At 49.6% G+C, this 16,709-nt stretch overlaps 1 protein-coding gene across 1 annotated transcript in view; it reads right to left on the bottom strand.

Moving 5' to 3' along the window:
* UBE2O (ubiquitin-conjugating enzyme E2O) overlaps positions 1 to 15,613 on the bottom strand; it is a 60,996-nt gene extending 45,383 nt beyond the window's left edge. The window contains exon 1 of the mRNA XM_006869551.1: positions 15,132 to 15,613. Coding sequence (XP_006869613.1) covers positions 15,132 to 15,548 — 417 coding nt within the window. The 5' untranslated portion in view covers positions 15,549 to 15,613. The remainder of the gene's footprint in view (positions 1 to 15,131) is intronic.
* Between the last annotated feature and the right edge of the window lie 1,096 nt (positions 15,614 to 16,709).

The raw sequence follows: 16,709 nt of genomic DNA, 5'->3' as shown, positions 1-16,709 counted from the left end.
TACCATCCTGAAACACCTTTCCGGAGGTTTATGAGCACAGCATAGAGACGGAATAAATGCCGTGAAAGGGTACCATCCTGAAACACCTTTCCGGATTTTAAGCTACACACTTGCCACAGGTTCCATCCGAAGGACTACCTCTTGGTCTAGGTACAGGTTCTTCATAAGCACAATAAAGTGTATTTGTTACAATTCACACAGTCGAATGCTTTTGCATAGTTAAAAAAGCACAAGTAAACATCTTTCTGGTATTCTCTGACGTCAGCAATGATATCCCTCATTCCACATCCTCTTCTGAATTCACCTTAAATTTCTAGCAGGGAAGGTTAGCTGTTGTTACTGTTTACAACAGGACCCCCAACCTGCTTGCCAACACTCTCTCCGTCACCTGTCTTCTCTTTGGCTCCACAGTTCTGAAAACATCCTCTAGAGGTCTCTAAGAGAGCCTTCTAGGATGCCCAAAGTCAAAACTTTCTTATGAAACTAATAAATGTCCTCTTCCCAAGTCTACAGAACTCCTGGAGGCTACCCAATAGACTCTCCTCAGAAAACCTGTACGGGATATCTATGAGTCAGAATCGGCGCTTAACAACAACAACCTAATATATCACAGATCATCATCCTGATAGCTTGAGTAGTCTTGGTTTACTAATAGTGAGCAATATAAAAGCTCACTGGGGTCCTCAATGATTTTTAAGCATGGCTTTGGACCAGTTTATTCTGGTTCAGCTCCCTACGTAATTTGAATTTCCACCCCCAAATTTACTGAATCTGAACCTTTGGTCTAACAGGATCCCCAGGTGATTCTCTGTGTATGTAAGAAACACTTGGGGATCGATCGTGTTAAACTGTAGGTTCTGAGCCAGTATATGGGGTGGAAAAACAAACTCAGCCGGGAGCAGAACTGGAATGAACTAGTCCAACACCCTGTTTCTAAGTTTAAAGGGGTTTTGAGGCCTTAATAAACCACATGGGCGCATGCCACAGAGACTGCCTAGACAGACCCAAACAACTCATGGGAGCGATGTGCTGGGTTAAGGGGCTCGGGACTGTGGTCGCATATGCCAACTCAAGTCAAAAGGTATATCAGAGTTCATAAAGTTTGGTGAGTAGTGTTGGGGGGTCTTAAAAGCTTGTAAACCGTAATCTAAAACACAGCCATTGGTCCCTACTCCTCAGGAGCACACAGGAATGAAGGAAAACCAAAGGCTCTAAGAACCGAGTCCAGAGGACTAACAGCCCACACGAGCCACGGCCTCTAGGACTCTGTTCCCAGCTATCAATACCAACAGCTCTGACAAGGGACACAACGGGAAATTTCTCGATAATTTTTATATTGATTACACGTTGACATACTACACCAACTCACCGGCTAGCTATCTGTTATCTGACATTTCACAGTAACAGCAGTGAGAAACCGTGGATCTGATCACACTGAGCATTAATGACACACATCAGGAAAGTGCCAGGTGAGAACACGGCTGTGGCTGTGCTGGCTCAGGATCTGCGTCAACTTGGCAGGCCATGAGTCTCAGGGGTCTGGCAGATACGTAATGATGTAATCTGGCAGTCACTAACGGTGTCAGCCCCTTCCATTCTGGGATCGGATGAGGTCATTCCCACCTTCACAGTAAGACCAATTTTCCCATTAACAACCTGGTGGGTCTTTGGAACCTAACTATGTCGACAGGTGAGGAGTGGGTGTAGTCCGGATACATTGGGTCACGTGAAATAGATGAGTAGATTTCTGTGGTGCTATAGGATGGGACTGCGCACCACAGGATCGGCCATTCAAACCCACCAGCTGCTCCTAGAAGCTATACAGGTTGGCTATGAGTTGGAACCGAATCAACGGCAATTAACAGCAACAAAAAAAGATTCTTAAAATTAACTTAACCTGTTTCTTTTTCTATTTTTAAAATGTGACTACCAGAAGACTTTAAATTACAGATGTGGCTTGCATGACATTTCTGCTGTCAGGACCGTACGTATGGGGTGGGGTCAGCCAACTTGTACCTGTTTGCTTTTCTAATAAAACGTTACTGGATTGCAGGTGCTCCCACTTTGTGTTTTCTCTGGCTGCTTTTGTGCTATGAGGCAAAGTTGAGTTTGCTATAAAGAAGCAATATGAAGGGGCATCAAAAAGTTTGTGGAAAAATGTTTCCATGAACTTTTAAAAACCTGCTTATACAACCTGCCAGGTCTAAAACATTATGTGGCCCTTCATAGAAAAAGTCCCTTGGGCCCTGACCTAGAGGTCAGGGCCCAGGGGACTGTCTGCAGTCCTCACAGCACCCAGCCCTGCGCAGAGACAGTCATCCTGCCCAGGGAGAAGGATTGGGGTGTCGGCATCCCAAGAGGTCTGGGTCTGAACTCACTAGCTGTGTGCCCTGAGTGGTCTCTGTTTCTTCCTTTCTAAAACAGGGCTACTGGCTACATGAAGAAAGGGTAAAATGATACACAGAAAGGACTTCACTACCTTATCCTAGCACAGAGCTGCTGAGTAAAGAGCAAATCCCATGAAAGTGCTGAGTGACCAGCTCCCTTCCAGACTGACTGCATTAAACACATAACCTCCCTATTTCCATGCTAAAGAGAAATGAAATCTGGTAAAACTTCCTAACGACAGCTGTATTAATGGGGAGTGGGGAGAGGAGCGGATACAAACGGTCACTGCTGTTGACTGCTGTCGAGTTTGGTCCCCAATTCACAGTAAAACTCTGTCTGCTGAAAACTGAACCTACTGATTATCAACCAAGTGTTTAAAAGGACCTATTTATTTATCAGTGCAGGAGCCCACGTGGAGCAGCGGTTAAGCATTTGGTTTCTAACCAAAAGGTTGGTGGTTTGAAGCCATCAGCTGCTCTTCAGAATAAAGACGAGGCAATCTGCTTCCATAAAGATGTGGACCCTTGGAAACCCTACATGACAGTTCTACTCTGTCCCTAGAGTTACTATGAGTCAGAATCGACTCCACAGTAACAAGGCTTAAGCGATCAGTGCGACTCAAAGCCCAGTCCCTGTACCAGCAGAATCAGCATCATCTGGGAGCCTGTTAAGAGTCCTGAGCCCCCCACAGGGATTTACATTGAACAAGACCCCCAGTGACTCCATGCTCTATGAGAAGGATTGGTCTAGACTTCATTTTTTCATGGTTCACCACCGATAAAGAGGGGTGGCTCTGTCCATTTTAAACAGTCAGTGCCAGATTCCTCCAAGGCCACAGGCCCAGTGTGACCACTCTCGACGCCTCTCCCGGCGTGCTGATGCAGGTGGCGTGCAAAGCCCAAGCCACATCCTGCGCCACGGGCAGCGGGGTTGGCATTCCCAAAAGAGGGGTCTCCTTCTACAGTGAGGGCTGAGTGGTGATGATCATGCCCGAACCTCACACCTATGAGGGTTGATATCTGCCAGGTGATTCCAGGAGAGCTCAGTGACTCTGTCGGATAAGCACTATACTGGGAACTACCAGGGTGGTGCTTTAAACCCACCGGCCACTCCACAGGAGAAAGATGAGGCTGGTAGTTTCGAACTGCTGACCTTAGGGTTCACAGCCCGATTCATAACCACTATGCTACCAGAGCTCCTTCCGCAAAGATTTACAGCCTTGGAAAACCCGATACAGGGTTGCTCTGAGTTAGAACCAACGCCACAGCAATTAACAGGTGTTTCCACGTAGGTGATTGCATCTGCCCCTCACAAAGGAAGGTCCTGGGAGGTAGGCATTACTCCGATCTGATGAGGCGAAAACCTGGAGCTCAGAAGGGTGGGTGGCTCCACCAGGGTGTCTCAGCTACTACGACACTTGGCTTCTCAATATGCAGCTGGAGCCTTTGCCAACCTGTTCACAGTTGCAACCTCTGAGGACTTAAGTGTAGCTCCAAGCAGCAACTACCAGATATACTGGCTTCCAAAGACACAGCCTCCCAAATGTCCATCAAGGGACAAACAGACAACCTGGTGTCTCCATGTAAGGGGCCAAACAAGAATGACAGTCTTGATACATGCCACAACATGGAAGAACCCCCAGAACATTCTGCAGCAAGCCACATGTTGTACGACTCCTCGATTCCTCTTACGTGAAATACCCAGCACAGGTAAATCCATAAGTAGGTTGGTGGATGCCAGACACTGGGGGAAGGGGACAGGAAAGGATGAAAATATCCCGGAATTAGATGGAGGTGCTGGTTCAACTCAACACTGTGGGAGTTCTAAATGTCACTAGACTGTTCACCATAAAATGGTTAGTTTTATGATAGATGAGTTGTTGGATTTTTATGTTTTATTGTGAATTATGTGATAGTTTACATGGCAGAACATTAGCTTTGCATTCATCCTATCGTATATCATTTCATTGCCATGATTACAATCCCCTCCATGCATCATCAACCAACCAAAGGGTATACCCTGCAAGCCTGCTCCTCGGTTGTCAGCAATGATATATATATGAGTCTTACCTATCCCTTCAGTGTGGCTTGCACCTCAATGTAAAGAAAACAAAAACCCTCACCACTGTAGTAATAACTAACATTGTAGTAAACGCAGGAAAGATGGAAGCTGTCAAAGCCTTCATTTTGCTTGGATCACCATCAACACTCATGGATGCAGCAGTCAGGAAATCAAAGGACGTATTGCATTAGGCAAATCTGCTGCATAAAGACTACGCCCTTGGGACATTTAAATGAATATATAGTTTTTGTTTTGTTATGTGTCCATCAAATATTTTTGTTTTGTTCATTTGTGAAATGTAAGATCTGTAAAAGGGAAGCCACAGGGATGAAGTAGGGTAACTGTTGCTGCAGGGAAGGGATTGTAATCAATGAAAAGAAACAAAGCGTATAATTTGTTGAATGTAAAGCTGATGATCTTGTCTGTTACCCTTCACTCAATTCACAATAAAAAATTGCTGCACAAAGTGTTCAAGAGCAAAGATGTCAGTTTGAGGATTAAAGTGCACCTGACCCAAGCCATGGTATTCTCAATAACCTCGGGATATGAAAGTTGGACAGTGAATAAGGAAGACTGTAGGAGAATTGATGCATTTGAGTTATGGCATTGGAGAATACTGAAAGTCCCATGGACTGCCAAAAGAACAAACAAATCTGTGTTGGAAGAAGTACAACCAGAATGCTCCTTAGAAGCCAAGATGACCAGACATCATCTCTCATACTTTGGACATATTATCAGGAAGGACCAGTCCCTGGAGAAGGACATCATGCTTGGTAAAGTGAAGGGTCAGCAAAGAAGAGGGAGCCCCCCCATGAGACAGACTGGCACTGTGGCAGCAGCAACCGACTCAGACATAACGGCAATTGTGAGGATGGCGTAGGAGTGAGCCGTGTCGCCTTCTGTGGTACACAGGGTCACTATGGGTCGGAACCAACTCAATAGCACCAACACCACCTCAAGGAAAAAAAACAAACAAAAAAAACCAAACGACATGGCCTCCCAGTTCTCATTCTGGTCCCCACCCTTGCTCTTAGTCCTGCGGCCAGGCGAGAGTCTAAATTTCTACTGAACTTTAACCCCAGGCCTGTTATTTCAGTCACAGGGGGCAGGGTTCAAACCCACCAGCCGCTCCCTGCAAACAGGGCCATCATGAGTCAGAATCGATTCCACAGCACTTAAAAACAATGCCTGAGATAGCTATCTTTATGCATTCCATTTCATTTTTGACAATTTCCCGTTTTCTTGAGATTCATACTTTGTACATTTGACGTTCCAATGACTAGCAGATGTTTGTAGCTGTTTCTTCTCATTTGCGTTGTGCCCTATCAGCAAATGAAGACTCTGCCAGCTTTACTTCATTCACATCATCAGGGTCAGCTCTACTCTGAGAGGACAGTTCTTCTTCCCAGTCAGATTTTGAGAATCTTCTAACCTGCAGGGCTCATCTCTTCCAGCACTCTATCAGAAAGTGTTCTGGTGATATCTAAAAGACTTTCGGTGGCTAAACATTCCTAAGTGGTTCTCCTCTCCTTCCTCCTGGTCTGTCTTAGTCTGGAAGCTCCGTTCAAACTTGCCCACCACCTGGTGACCCTGCTAAGTATTTAAAACACTGGCAACGTAGTTTCTAGAACAACAAACTGACAGATGAGTGGTGGAAACTCTTTAGAGTGCTCTCAAAAGAACCTAGTTTGGCCAATAATTAATGGTCGACCTCCCTAGAACCTGAAGGGGGGGGAGTGGGGTGTCAGCAGGCAAGGGAGCCCACAGCTCCAGCAGAGACCATGAGGCACCTGGAAAATGACTAAGATTATTCTCTGAAGTATGTGGGATGAGAGGGAAGGAGCAAACTCTGGCCATCTGTCCAAACGTTTCCCAGAAATCGATATGTGAACCATTTAGAAAACGAGTTTCAGGAGTCAGTGTCTTGGTTTCTCAAAGAGCTTCCCAGCCAGTGAGCGAGAACCAGGGTGAGGAGTCCAAGTTGAGGGCTCTTAAGGTGAGAAACAGGCCAGTGTACTGCGGACGGCAGTCTAGACTGGCTGCAGAAAGACTCAGGAAGCAGTGGAAGGACGAGTGATGGGCGCTGGGCGCTGGGCACAGGAGCAGAGCAAGCCAGACTCAGGTACCAGAGGACTGGCGTGGAAAGGACATGAAGGGCGTGCAAGCCGAAGCAGCCAGCGGCATTTCTCACAGAGAACTGATGACAAATCAGAACCGGAGGAAGCAAATCCACAGCGATCCCAAATGTTATTTTTAGCAGATGTAAGTCAGTCTAAGTACTTAGGGGCAAAGTGCTCTGATGTCTGCTGCTAACCTACAAATGGCTCAGGAAAAAACAAATACCAACGTACATCCAGTGTGATGCAAACATACATAGACAAAGCCGATGTGGCAGAATGTTAATGACTGCTGAATCCAATCCAGGTGGTTAGTAATTAGCACCAATTTCCTATTCTGTAGGATAAGCACTAGACTGCAAACCTTAAGGTCAGCTGTTCAAACCCACCAGATGCTCCTCAGAAATCCTATACAGGGTTGCAATCAATAGGAACTGAGCTGACTACACTTAACAACAGCAACCTTGAACTTACACACAGCTCACAGTCATGAACCGACCCTAACCCAACCAGCCAACCCACTGCCATCAGTCAACTAACTCCTAACAACCCTCCAGGACAGAGGAGAATATTGCTTTTTAGGGTTTCTGGGCCTGTAAACTTTCATGAGAACAAACAGCCTCATCTTTCCCTCAGAGTCACTGGTGGGCTTGAACTCCTGACCTTCTGGTTAACAGTCCAATGCTTGACCCACTGTGCCACCAAGGCTCCTTACCAATCCCATAAAGCCGATTAAATTAAAAATTCAAGATACATACCATGACTCATAATAACAAACAGGCGCTACTTTGCAATGTGCATCCAACTATTACAAAATTATTGTCTTATGTTACAGATGTTTAGTACAGCTGGAAGTGTTTCTTGAATGGCCTTTTATGCTTAGAAAAGCGCACTACATCCTAAAATGAATATCTGACTGACTGATGTTAGCTATGGCCTGTACTAACTGTTTCAACGTACATACCACTTTTATGTAGATGGATGGACAGGTAATTTCAGAAGGAACCCTGGCGGCATAGAAGGTCCCACACTGGACTGCTAACTGCAAGTCTGAGTCCATCAGGCACTCTTCGGGAGAAAGAGGCTTTACAGCCTCAGAAACCCGACACAGGGTGGCACACCACCACCACCTCTACCACCACATCTTCCATGGACTTGAGGGGGCGGGCAGGGAACCACAATTACAAGCGTTTACACCCACAAAGTTTGAGATTCTAGAGGACTCGATGGCACTCTCCAATAAGCAGCTGAGACAGACATGTAAGACAGACATGGAGGTCATCTTGGGGCAGGAGCCAGCTGTAATGACAGGAGCAGCTGATCGCTGAAGAAAAGGTGGGAGAGGAGCAGGAAGGAAAAGGAACTGACCACTGGGAAAGTCTTGCATTCAGAGACTGGGAAAGAGAACCACCCAACACAGCCTGGTGTACTGGAACCAACAGGGCAGGGTCGGCCATCTGAAGCCAGGCTGATGGATCAGGGGGAGAATGAGAAGGGGGCAGTAAAGGCAGAGACCAGGCACCCCATGACAAGGCGGCTCTGTTGGACCAGGAGAAGAAGGGCTCTGTTGGAGCAAATCAGGAAAGAATGAAGGCAGCTCCTTATGGCTACCAGGGGGTGCTGGAGGGGCCCCAAAGCATACTGGGGCTCGGGCAGAGCTGCTCGGGAAAGGCCTCCGAAGCCATTATGGTGTCATAGGGACGGGTACAGCACTGCCGATGCCGAGTCCCTAGGCTTCAGCAGCAGAGACACACGTACACGTGCGTGTCTGCAGAACATCCAGGCGCCACTAAGGTTCCAGCACATACGGTCCCCTGGACATGCCTGCCCAGAGAGCTTCAGCGAGCCTCCACAGCAGGGCTTCCAGGAAAAGGAGTCGGGAGCTCTCTCTTGCAGGATGCAAATGAAGGATGCTCCTTGTGAGGCTGAGTTTCATCTTATTGTTCTGGGACGCCTCTTCCTTCTTAAAGCATGACTCAGTATCTTACATTTTTTTCCATGTTAAATTGTCATAACCACACCCTTTATCAGGTAGAGCTGGATTACCCATTTAAAAGAAAAAAGTCCTAAGTGTCTTAGTCCTGTGACCTAGCTGTAGATGGTTTAACGCCAAGGTCTCTCAAAATGTGCAAACCATCCCAAAATCCCTCACCAGACAGCCAAACAGATGTCACCCAAAAAGGACGGTCATTTCAGGACTGACTGACCAACTAGATTCTTCTGAATGTCATTTACCTACCCTATTAAAATCCAAAAACCTGTTTCAGCAGGGTACAGAGCATCTGGTCTGGCTGGGGCTCTGGGTGGGCTGGAGCCAAACTGACCAAATAAGCTACTGAGTAGCCACCACCTGCATCGAAGGACATTAACTCCTCAACCCCAGGGCAGAGGGCTAGCCATGAATACGATTCCATTTTACTGTGAACTACACAAAATTCCAGGAAGCATTTTGCTCCTCCCAGCTTGTAACCACATGGCAGCGGGCCCCTAACAGAGTCCCCTGAGGGTGGTAGAAATGTCAGAAAACAAACCAGTTACGACAGAGGAGCTGCCAGGGCCTAATGGTGCAAAAGCACAAAACCATAACCCCTTGGGGCCTGGTACCATCCCATGGCAAGAGAAGATTTCAGAAGGAGAACAGGTAAAGACACCAAAATCCTACGAAGTAACCTAAGTAGTGGTGGTCAGTCCCCAACTCATGCCTGGGGACCATCAGCGCCTGGGTGTTGGGGGCTGCGTGTCAGACAGTGCGCCACTGTTTTCCGTAAGGTTTTCATTGGCTTACCTTTGAAAGCTGGTCACCAGCCAGGCCTTTCTTCCTATTCTGTCTAGTCTGGTAGCTGTGCTGAAACCTGTCCAGCATCATCACATCAGCCAAGTCTCCGCTGACCAGCGCCTGAGGTGCACTGGCCAGGAACTGAACCTGGGTCTCCCATACGAAAGGGAAGAGTTCTACTACTAAGTCACCACTGCCCCCAAATGTAAATGACAATACTGTGGTACCTGATGGTCATTTCTCCCCTCGAGGGCCATAGCCTCGAGGACAGGACCACAGACCACGCCCTCATGGGGCAGAAGTGCTTCTAGAGAACTCATTCACACAGAAACTGCTCTGAGGGGCCTGCCGGGGCAGCAGCTGGCACTGGTCACATGACCAGCACTGCTATGATGGCAATTCAGTTACACATCGCTCCCCCCAGCCCCTACAGGTTCCATCGAATTCCATAAGGCCCGTGGGTAAAGCCAGTACAAAGGGGAGGCCAAGCAAAAATTAAACAAAGTGGGAACAGCAGGACCATGGGGCTTGGGAGGGAGCTAAAAGGCCTTAAATGTCCTAAAGGGATAATGTGGAGCAACACAGTCAAATACAAAATGACCCCAAGAAAACCCAGGGTGAACGAGACCGGGGGCGGGGGTGGGACTCCTTCCAGAACCTCTCATGACACAGCAGGAGTCGGGCACCTGGCAGTCAGTAAGACAAGACAGCGCCCCCCAGCCTGGATAGTAGCTGCAAGCTGGTCCTGTCCCGGGGGTGAATGGGAAATCCCAACAGAGCTGGCATGAGTCAGACTACAGAGGTGTGTTCAGTCGGTGCTCTGGGGCCATCTAAGGGCCTCTTGAAATTACTTGTGTTTCTGACAGTTGCTTTGAGAATGACTGAGGCCAGGGAACAAAAGATGAGCAAGATCAGAGCACACCAGTGAAATACGGTGTTTCTCCCATCACTCCCCATCCAGGTGTTAGCCCCTGCCCACAGGGGCCACCTCCAGCTCCCAGCACTTTGCTTCTTCCTCTCGCCCCTGTAGCCCATTCCACTAAGACTTTGCAGGGTTTACAGGTGCTTCTCGCCAAGCCCAGGATGTGTGGCTCTGGTTTGATCTGGGCAGTCGATAGCAATGACCTATAGTGACTCCTCCGCTTCACTATTCCCAGGTGAGGATAAACAATGCAGTTACTTCAATTGGTAGGTCAGGTTCTTCCACTCATCAGCAGTGTGACAGTGAGCAAGTTACTTAACCTCTCTGTTGCTCAGTTCCTGCAGGTGAGGACGCCACAGAGCTAATGACAGTCCCTCATTCACAGAGCCGCTGTGAGCGTGGAGTGACTAATTCACATAAAGCACTCCGGGAGTCCAGGCAGTCACACTGTGTAATATGTGCGTGTTCCTCTCCTCTTTATTATCACGACCCAAAATGCAGTGTGGAAACAATACCACACTGGTAATTCACAATCTCATTGCCTGTCCAATGGAGGTCTTCTGGATTCTGGAACACACACACATTCATTCTAGCCCCTCCAGGTAGGCTTTAGCAGGTAAGACATTTAAGATGTGTTTCTGGGCATGAGTCTTCACAGAAGCGGCATAATAAAGAAGTGTGTACTAAGTCTACAATCCTATCGTTCTCAAGCAAACAACATGACCAACCAGGAATCCGACACCCCCGGAGCCCCCTGATCTGGCGCCCTTTCCCACTGAGGCACCACTCTGGTAGAAGGACAACTGTGTGACCCACACCATCCCATGACACACAGGTGCACACTCCGGGAGGAGTGAGGGGCTGGCTCTCCCAGGAACATCAGCCAAGAACCACCCCACCTGGTATTCGGGACCCAGAAAAGCATGCCTCTTATTTTACTGCAGAATCAAGAAACAGGGCGGTGACTTGGCCAAGGTCAGGATAGGCGGCAGCCGGGAAGAGCACCCAAGTTCTGACTTCCAGCCAGACGCGCGACACAAACACACCCCTCAGACAAGACCTCGGCTCTCAACTGGCCAAAGTACCCTTGAGTCAGGCAGCAAAACCACACAGAGGCTCTGGGGTTGGGAAGGGGGTGGTGGCAGAGGGAACAGCCAGTGGTGTCTACAGATCTGTGATTCTATCTGAATAGAAGGCAATTAGATGCACTTAGGCCTGCATCTTGGCTACCCTTATGTAACGTCTTCCTATTACATCACTGGAGACAACTGCTGTCCTATGCCTGGCACATGGACAACTGAGGAGACGCTGCATGCTCTTATACCACACCTCACTCAGCAGCCTTCCCCATGGAAATGCTGGCCTGAGTAGGAGCCAAAAATAAACCGAGAAGCCAGTCCCTGGGGGACCTGTCATCAGGGATGCCACACACGCACGCATATGCACACACTCAGCCTCACAAAAGCCAGGGAGCCCAGACACACGGCTTCAATGTAGAGACACTGAGTGGCAATCCAAGTGAGACAGATCCTGAATGCTGTGGTAACTCCAGACAATGCAGAGATGTGGGAAGAAACAAACCGAAGCTATGGCATCCACAGGAACCTCCAAATGGAAAGCTGAATGTGAAGCGGCAGGCAGCAGGCCTCACACTCTCCCTCCCAGAGGACCACTGAGGGCCACCACGGCTGAGGAAGCTGCCTGCATTTGGCTTCATTCCAAAAGTTGATTCAAAAGATGGCCATTGATGGGGCAGACACAGCATCTGCACAGGAGACCCGTGGCCAGATGTGCAGTTTCAAGTGGAGAAACTGGCTACTAAGCTAAGGGGTCAGGAGAAAGAGGAAAGGAAGATGCATGTGGAGGCCCAGGCCAACTGCTAGGAGCCCTGGTGGTGCAGTGGGCTTAGTGCTGAACTGCTAACTGGCAGGTTGGTAGTTTGAACCCACCAGCCCCTCCAAAGGAGACAGCTGAGACAGTTTGCCTTATAAAGTTTTACAACCTCAGAAACCCTATGAGACACTTCTACTCTGTCCTAAAGGATCGCTATGAATTGAAGCTGACTCAGTAATCAGTGGGTTTTGGTTTTCAGTTTAGCCAACTGTTTCTTCAAGTCCTAAGGTAAGTTCATTTTGACTGCTGGAAGCCTTGGGAACCAGACCACTGATTCCACTGTTCCAAGAACTTCTTGTTTTGTGTCTGCTGATCATTTTCTTGAAAGTGGCAGGGGCAGGAAAGGATTTGCTGGCCAGCTCATCTCCTGCTGCAGATTTGTTCACAGGAACCATGAAAGAAACAGAGACTGGCATCAAACTGTCACTCACTGTCCTGCAAACAGGAAACTATCGAAGTACTCCAGCACCTACTAAATCCTCCGCATTAAAGAAAGAATTCCATGAAAAATCCCAAGGTGGTAGTTCCTAAAACAAGTTTCCCAAGACAGTCCTGGTGGAGCAGTGTAGGATGAGCACTGGACTGCTAACCCCAAGGTCAGTGGTTCAACCCACCAGCTGCTTCTAAGAAACCCTGTACAGAGTCACTATGAGTGACAACTGACTCAACAGCTCTTAATAATAAGAAGTCAAAACATTATTCAATCAATAATTGGGTTCTCAAATCTCATCACCAGCTTAGTGATGGCGTAGGAGCCAAAATCCAGATGCCCAGCTTGGGCCTAATGGTCTCCTTTACAGGACAGTCCTTTACCTCCATGAAATTTCTAAGAAGAGGGGAGTGAGGAGAGAAAGCTCCCCAAACCACAGTCCTATAAGATCCCAGAAACCACCTGATCACTCTCGCCAGTGGCCAGAAGCAAAGCAGGAGAGGCAAGCATTCAGCTAACCAAGGTCATCTGCCCCTCTAGTTCATAGTGGCTCAGAGCTGAATATTCAATACAAACTTCTAGAAGGATAGGAGTCACCTTCCCTCTCCTACCCCCAATTCCAAATAAACCTATTCCCAAGCCCTAAAAGAACTTGGCTCTGCCACCCATAAACGGATGTACAACCCAGCCCATCCTTGGAACTCCTATGCCCTTTCGTTTTTTATAATGGTAAAGATGACCTCCAAACCATACCCAAGCTTGTGCATTCCAGTGGTTTTCTAGTCTACTCCTAGGTATTTGAAGTCAAACTTGGTGTAATTACACATAGTGGAGGAGCTGAGCAAACTGAACTGTAAACAAAGTGAATCACCAAAGTCAAAATGGACAGGAACATGACAAACATGGCAGCTTCTGAAAATGAAATGGGCCTGCCTGGCTCAAGGACCTAGGACATGAGGCCATGGTACAGAGAGCAGGCGCAGAAAGGAGTTGAAATTCCAAAACCCACAATCCACTAGTAAAGATGGGGGGAAGGGGGAGGGAAGGGCTGTCTGAAAACCCACAGAGAGGCACCCAATATGCAAACACAGTGTATAGCGATAGTCCCCTGCCTGACATAGCAATACTAGTGGTTATGCATAACAAGCATTAGGCTGCTGTGGAGTGGTGGGTTAATGAGCTGGACTGCAAAGTAGGTTTGAATCACAAGGTAGGTGGTTCAACCTCAGGGTTGCTACAGACTTGAAGGCATTTAAACCACAGCAACAATGCTGCAAAAAGCCTTTGATTTTCCAAATACTTTTTGTAAATGAACTTTCAGTGTTCTGTGTCCTGCATCTCTGAGGAGAAGCTGAGGGTGGGGTCCAGACATTGGTGTCTGTGGGTGGGATGCAGGTACATTAGCAACAAAAAGACCCTGCTGACACCAAGTCACTTCTGGCCCCAGCATGTAAGAAACCCAGAGTTACTCCTAAACTGCCACCCCTCCCCCCAAGTCAGGCTGCTCACCATCCCAGCAGCCAAGTCCTGATTCCTGCTTAGAAATATTTGTTTTTGTTTTTGCTTTGAAGGGGAAGGAGGAGAGGAAGAAGGGGTGTCAGATATAAGGGGTGTGTGCCCTGCGTGTAAATCGCTGATAGGAGTTCACACTCGGAAAAACAAGCTATGCAGAGCCACCCAAGCAACCTTGGTTCAAGGTTCCGAGTTTAGGATGCCAAGCCCCTAAAACTGCTTGGGTCACTATTCTCACCCCAACAACACAGGGGAATCTGAATGCTTGAATAGTTCCCCAGTGCTGGAAGAAAACCCTTCAGGTTTCCAAACTGGTTGCTCTCTCTCGTCCCACTGCACTTCAAAGGCATCCAACCCAGTGTCAGTCTCCCCAAGTTCTGAGTCCCTGGCTCTGTGAAGGCTGCTTACTCACAAAGTTGCCTGCAGCCATTAAATAAGGCTGTAAAGGTAGACAAAATAAAAACTGCAAAAGCCGATGGTCTTCTGGCGAACTTCGGGGGGTTTGTACTGCGGTTGCGATCGGCCCCGCCAGCTTTGTTTTGGCGTGCTCACACCCCTCCCTGCCCGCCCCGGCCTTCCTCGCGGGATGCACAATGCAGCTCCTTGGGGATCAGCAAAACGCCGCACTGGTGTAATGCTGAACCAGGAGTTCCCCGCGGCTGTCCGCGAACGCATCTCATCTGTAGACCGTGGCCACGGCACAGCTCTCCGTAAAGTCCCCTCCTGGTCGCCCGGGCCCGGCCCTGGTGCAATGACTATGCACCGAGCGTCCCCTCCGCGGAGGCGCGGCCCAGCCCCTCAGCCCACCGCAGCCACATCATCCGGGCCCGGTCTCGCACGCCAGCCAAGAAGCTTTCCTACTCCCTCCACCCCCCAGACAGTAGGACCCCAGCGCCCTGCACCCCGAGGCACCCCCGCCCGTGCCCCAGTGTCTCCCGGCTCAGGCGCCGCTGCACCCCGGGTACCCGCGCCCCCGTGCCGTCCGGCCTAGCCGCCGCTGCACCCCGCGCCACCCCCGACCCCGGCCCGCACCTTGGTCTCCTTCACGTGCTGCTTGACGCCCTCCGGGTACCACTGGACACGCACGTAGCCGCGGCGCAGCGGGCTGGTGCGGCCCTCCTCGTGCCCGGGGCCGCAGGCCTCCGAGCAGCCCGAGCTCCCGCGGCCCTCCTCCTCGCCCTCCGAGTCCGAGTCCTCGCCGTGGATGAGGCGCACCAGCCCGAAGTGCACCGAGCCGCGGTAACGGCCCGACACCAGGTCGTGCGAGAACAGCAGGCGCTGTGAGCCGGCTTCGGGGCCAGAGTCCGAGGACGGCCCGGAGACCGAGTCCGGGCCGGGGGCTGAGGCCGGGCCGAGGGCCGCGTCCGGGGCCGGGGCCGCGTCCGAGGCCGGGGCTGGGGCCTGGGCGAGAGCGGGAACTGCAGGCGCTGGGGCTGCGGGGTCCGCCATAACGGCTGTGCGCGAGTGTCGGGCGGCGGCAGCGGCAGCAGCGGCGGCAGCGAGCGAAGCGCAGGGAGGCGGGGCCAGAGGGCGCCGGGGGCGGGGCCACGGCGCGCTGACGTGGCCCTACGTGCCTCCGTCGTCAGGGAGCCGAGATGCGGTTGCTAGGAGCGACTGCATGGTCGCTAGGGGACGCTGAGGATGCTGCGAGGGACAAGGATAGAATCCACGAGGGAGAGGCGGAGCCGGAGGTGGAAAAGGAAAGACGAGGAAAGGAGTAAAGGGGAGAGGGCAGGGGTGAGGCCCGAGGAGGAAGAAGTGGAAGGAGTCACCAAGGAAAAGGGGAGTGCCTGAGGTGGGGCCGAGGAAGGTCAGGTGACTGTCAACAACATTTAATGAACTCCCTGGGCGTCTCCAGCCGTGCCCTAGGCTCGACAGGGACAGAAAAAGACACCGTCCCTGTCCTCTTAGTGTTTACAGTCTAGTTGTGGGAACAAAACATGTGTACATTAAATAGCTAAAAAAACAACTCTAGGGCCGCTTGCAAGCAAGGCTATAAAAGACACAGTGTATCTAGACTGCACTATGTGTATTAGGGAAGGTCAACTCCACGACACTAGCAACAACAAAGCAAAGCTTGGCAGGTCATGACCCCTCAAGGGTTAGTCAGGAGACCTAGAGAACAGTCAGAAAGAGAAACAAGTATCAGGGATCCCAGTGCTTTGCTATAAACCCAGCTAAGTGAATACAAAGCCCAGGGAGATTTAGTGTGCATGACAAGACGTAGTTACGAATGGGAGCCATGGATTCAGACTTTTGGTCCTGTGGATTCCTGGTGTGACACTGTAGGATAAGCACTGGACTGCTAGCCACAAGGTTGCAAGTTCAAACCCACCAGCCACTCCTTGGAAACCCTATAAAGGGTCAGTGAGTTGGAACCGAGTCAGTGGTACTTAACAACAACAATACCAATGTATCAAGGTAGACAAACAGATAAATGACTTCACAACGATCAAGAGAAATTAAATGATATACAACTGGCTCTGGTATATAACTTGCTCAATAAAGTTGAAACGTATTTCAAAACACTCGATCTAGACTAAAATTCTAAATTGGCAGATTTGATGTATGCATTGTCTGCTCCATGTTGCCACTTTAAAATATAAAAAG

Source organism: Chrysochloris asiatica, unplaced genomic scaffold (genome assembly GCF_000296735.1).
Source record: "Chrysochloris asiatica unplaced genomic scaffold, ChrAsi1.0 scaffold00132, whole genome shotgun sequence".
NCBI lineage: Eukaryota > Metazoa > Chordata > Mammalia > Afrosoricida > Chrysochloridae > Chrysochloris > Chrysochloris asiatica.
Note: the sequence above shows the minus strand (reverse complement) of the source record. Positions and strands in the feature narration are given on the sequence as shown.